Raw genomic sequence first — 4,575 nt, forward strand, 5'->3', positions numbered from 1 at the left:
ACTGAAAAAAGCACTGAAAAAAGCACTGAAAAAAGCACTGAAAAAAGCACTGAAAAAAGCACTGAAAAAAGCACTGAAAAAGCAAAAGCAAAAGAGAACAAGGTATTTTTCTCTTTAAAACTTTGAAATCTGTCTGTTGTATGTTTCAGTTGAGCTGAAATACCAAATTTTAATGTCTTAGTCAAAAAAAATAAAACTGAAATTAGAATTAAGTCACTTGGACAGAACCTATGACAGTATTTGTAAGATTTATTCTACAGTTTTAATCATTATGTTCCTCTTACCTTTAGCCCTACCCTTCCTGACACTTTTCTTTGGTCACATTCCTAGAGGCTCTGCATCATTAAATAAACAAGTCAAACATCAGTCTTCCCCCTCCTCTTAAACACTCTCCTAGACTCTCATATCGGCGACAGTGCAGTGAAGATTACATACCTTGCACAGTGAAAACCATTCACTGTGCCGTCGAGAGAAAACGCACAGCATGAAACTGAGTCATTAAGAAATAAAAGATTGTTGCTGTACATCTGCTACAGGAGACAGCAGGCATGTCACCTAGAAAGCATGTTATAACCTCAGTGCAAAGTGATCCAGTGCTATAACTGCAGGCAACAGTCCCTAGCAGGGAGAACTTCAGACCAAGCAGAGTTTCCCTGGCTTGTATCCCACTTTATCTTGCCCTGTCTCCAGGACTGAGGTCCATTCACCAACTTCGGCAGGCATGCAGAGACTACTTATGCTTTCTGAACCAGTGGGACATGCCCAGTACTTACCACCACTGCACCCCTGGACAAACCGCCTCACACCCCCATCTAAACAAGGAACTTTTCCTGATCCACACAAGGAAACATTACCTGGATTTCCCTTGCATGGTACACGATGATGAGCCCAAGCAGGATAATCGTAGACAGGCTAATAAGGCATTTCAGAGCGAGGGAATACAGCGACTCCTGCAAGAGAAAGACACCGCCGTCCCTCAGAGACCCACGCGCTGGGGCCGGTCCGCCCCACGGCCACCCCGGCCCCGGGGAGGGGACCGGCGGCACCCACCGTCCCACGGTGTCCGCACCGCCGGGCGGTGGGACCCGCTGCCGCCAGGGCCGGTACCTTGGTGTAGGCGCCCCAGGAGAGCTCAGTCTCGATGACCATGACGACGATGCCGAACATGCCGAAGATGAGCGCGTAGTCGCTGAGGCGCTTGCGCTTCTCGAAGAGCGCTCGGCGGTGCCCCAGCTTGTAGCCGATGTTCTGGTTCTTCTTTTTGCTGGACTTGCCTCCGCCGTTGCTGGTGCTGCCCGGGCCGGGGCCGGGGCCGGCGGAGCTGTAGAGTGCCAGGTTGTTGGAGTTGTTGTGCTCGGGCTTGGAGACCACGATCTCCGGGGCGGCGGGGCTGCCGGCGGTGGCGGCGGCAGCGGGGCTGGCGAGTGGCGGCTGCAGCGGCTGCGACTCGGAGTCCAGGTCGTGCAGGTTCCTGCGGGACGAACTGAGGTTGCTGAGGGGCCGCATGACGCCGCCGTTGTACCTGCAGCTGCTCATGGCTATTTCCGTGAAGGGGTTGCTCTCCCGGCGCTGCTGCTGCTGCTGGTGATGGTGGTGGTGGTGATGATGGTGGTGGTGGTGGTGGGTGCTGCCGCTGCTGACACTGCTGCTGGGGCTGACTGCCTGCTGCTGCTGCAGGCTATGGCACTGGTGGTACTGGGAATACTGGTGAGGCTGCCTGAGCGCGCCGGCATGGCTGGAGGGGGTGAGCTCGTTGACGTTCAGCTGGCTGCCCTGCCGGGAGGACGCGGCAGAGGAGAGCGGCGAGGAGTGCGTCCGGAAGGCGCCGGAGAGGGGTGAGGAGGCGCGGAGCAGCAGGGGCAGGTTATCCCCCGCGGCTGCCGCAGCAGCCCCGTAGTAGGCGCAGTTGTTGCACTGGAGGCATGGACTCTGCTGCTGCTGTTGCTGCTGCTGCTGCTGCTGGAGCAGGCTCTGCTTGTCTTGGCCGTGCTGCTGGCAGTGCGGCGGCGCCGGCGCCGGCGGGCGCTGCTGCTGCTGTTGCTGCTGCTGCTGCTGCTGGTCGGGGCCGAAGCCCGCCGGGAAGTGGCGCGGCGCGTCCATTCCCGGGCCGTTAAAGCCGCAGGAGGACCGGGCGGTGGTGCACCGTGCGCAATGCGTGATGGTCGGCAGGGGAGCGTCCTGCTGCCGCCACGACGGGCCCATCCCGGCTCCCGTAGAATCCAGTCGGCGTGTCCGATTGGTCGGGCGCACCAAAACAACGGGCATCACGTCACCTGCAGGGGCGGGACCGGCCGCGCGTGAGCGGCGCGGGGACCCCCCGCCCGCGGGGATCCCGCTTCCCGCGGGAAAGGGCTGCCCGCGCCCCCCGCCCGCTGGGATCCCGTTTCTCGTGGGTAAGGGCTGCCCGCGCCCCCCTCCTGCGGGGATCCCCCTTCTTCCCGCGGGAAAGGGCTGCCTCAGCCCGCGCCGGGGCAACACTACGCTTCCCGGGTTGGGGAGCTCGCTCGCTGCTGGGATCGCCCCCGCCCGTCGGGAAAGGGACTCCGCGGCGGCTCTCCCCGGCTCCCCGCTTACATCTGCGCCGCCTCCGGAACATGGGCGCCGCGTCGCGCTCCGGAGCTGTCCAGCAGCGCCGCCGCCGCCCTGCAAAACACAGCGTCAGGCTCGCTCCGCTCCCGCCGCCCGGGACGCGCCGCCACCGGAGCTGGAAGGGGCCGCGGCCCCGGCGGGGAGCGGGAAACCCTTCCCGGCACATCCCGAACCTGTCCCAAAGGACACACGGCTTCGGCCGGCTGCTTCTTCTCCCCTCCGCGGGAGAAGGGAAAGCCACCGCCGGAGTGTCAGCGCCCGGGAGAGGCCGGGAGTGGTTTGGGGCTGTAGAGCCGCTCCGGCGGCTCGGTAGGAGCTCTCCGGTGAAACGGGACGGGGGTCACGGATTGTGTGCGTTGCCCTCCGGCTCCGGTTCCCGGGCATGCAGTGTCGGTGCAGTCCATTTTGCCTCTTCCCCTTCCTTTTCCTCCTAGACTCTCACTGAATAATCCGTTTTTGCAACTCCCTTTGGCAAAGCAATGTCTGCACCAGGTAAAGTCTCTTTCCTGCGTTTATTTAAGGGAAGATTTTTTTAAGGGAAGAATGAGTAGAACGGTAAGCGTGTTCCAGCTGTGTCTGTCACCTAGGCGAGATTATAACAGCGTGGTGTTTGGGGGGTGGTCGTGGTGGGTTTTTTTGTTTTGGTTTGGGTTTTTTGTTTGTTTTGGTTTTGTTGTTGTTGTTTTTGTTTGTTTCCCCCCACGCACAGTTGGGCAGCACTATCCTTACAGCTTGAAAATCAGCTGCAAAATTTTATAGCATGGAAGGTTTTCTTACATCTTTAACTTCTCAGTAATGTTCAAGATTAAATCCACTAAGCTTTTCTAAGATCCTTCTAATTTCCTTCTCTCATGATATTCAATTTCTTTCGAAACCCTTGAGTGACTTGTAGTTTAGAAGTATGAGTGAGGCACTGCCATTAATAAAGTTTTTAACTATGCTGTATTATGAAACTTAAATGACTTAATTCCTATCAAAGTGTACCTTTTAAAGCAAGCGCACATAGCACCTGCACAATGACACCACTCTCGCTAATGTAGTAAATATCATGGTTTTACAATATAGATAGATTATTTAGAGACTGACCAAAATTTAAACTTGACTATGTTTACATAGTGTAGGTTATTTTGAAAAAGCACCCATAAATAGGAGTATTTGTGATAGCATGAATGATAAAACACTTTAATTTTGAAATTACACTAAAGTGTATTTGGGTGCTCTAATTGCACTCAGTTCCCCACAGCACCAATGACCAAGCAAAAAAGGTGCTTTTATTTTTAAGAATGACCATGCTGTTTAATACAGCTTCAGACACTGCATTTTTTGTTTGAAAAAACTCACTATTGTTATTCCATCTCATTGGTTATATTTTGCCTGTGTTTTCAAACACACATGAAGTGCGTGGATCTTAGAAAATTAAAATCTCAGGGAACTCGGGCTTCTGTCACTCTGTACATAAAAACGATGCTGAAGCATGCTTTCAAAATATGAGTTCTGTGAATGAGTTAAAGATTAGGTAGGCCTAAGTTTCATTTTTTCCTTTTCTGTTCATACTGTGGCCTTAATGTTTGCTTAAAGATACTTCCCTTTAAGCTTTCTCTTTACCAGAAGGTGAAGTCCTCAGCTAGTTTACTGTGGAAAGCTTTTTAAGAAATTTGTAAATCTCCATGTTTTATTTAAAAGTCACCAAGGCTCTGTCCTGTAACTTCATCTATTCTGGTCATGCAATCTTATATTAGAATTGTGAAGAAGGAAAAAAATATCTTTTTAAACTATTGGTACACTAAAATATAATATAACTTAGTTCTATATGAGGAAATCATTGCATTTATTTTTCTCGTTCATATGTAGAAGTCACAGGTGCCAATTTTAATACCTCTACTGCTGCTGTCCTGTTTATTTGTAGAAATGCAAGGGCAGTGCTGTTACTAGCTTTTAGATATTCGATCTACTTGCTTGTTTGTTTCATTCTGTGAATAAACAAAT

At 52.5% G+C, this 4,575-nt stretch overlaps 1 protein-coding gene across 2 annotated transcripts in view; it reads right to left on the reverse strand.

Moving 5' to 3' along the window:
• The window catches only part of KCNN2 (potassium calcium-activated channel subfamily N member 2), a 75,653-nt gene extending 72,670 nt beyond the window's left edge, over positions 1-2,983 (reverse strand). For both annotated transcript variants that reach the window (XM_027652544.1, XM_027652543.1), the window contains exons 1-3: positions 2,575-2,983; positions 1,108-2,273; positions 855-950 (exon numbers count right to left, since the gene is read on the reverse strand). In XM_027652544.1, the coding sequence (XP_027508345.1) occupies positions 855-950; positions 1,108-2,273; positions 2,575-2,755 (1,443 nt within the window). In that variant the 5' untranslated portion in view covers positions 2,756-2,983. The remainder of the gene's footprint in view (positions 1-854; positions 951-1,107; positions 2,274-2,574) is intronic.
• Between the last annotated feature and the right edge of the window lie 1,592 nt (positions 2,984-4,575).

Source organism: Corapipo altera, unplaced genomic scaffold (genome assembly GCF_003945725.1).
Source record: "Corapipo altera isolate COAL_440 unplaced genomic scaffold, ASM394572v1 61286, whole genome shotgun sequence".
Classification (NCBI taxonomy): Eukaryota; Metazoa; Chordata; class Aves; order Passeriformes; family Pipridae; genus Corapipo; species Corapipo altera.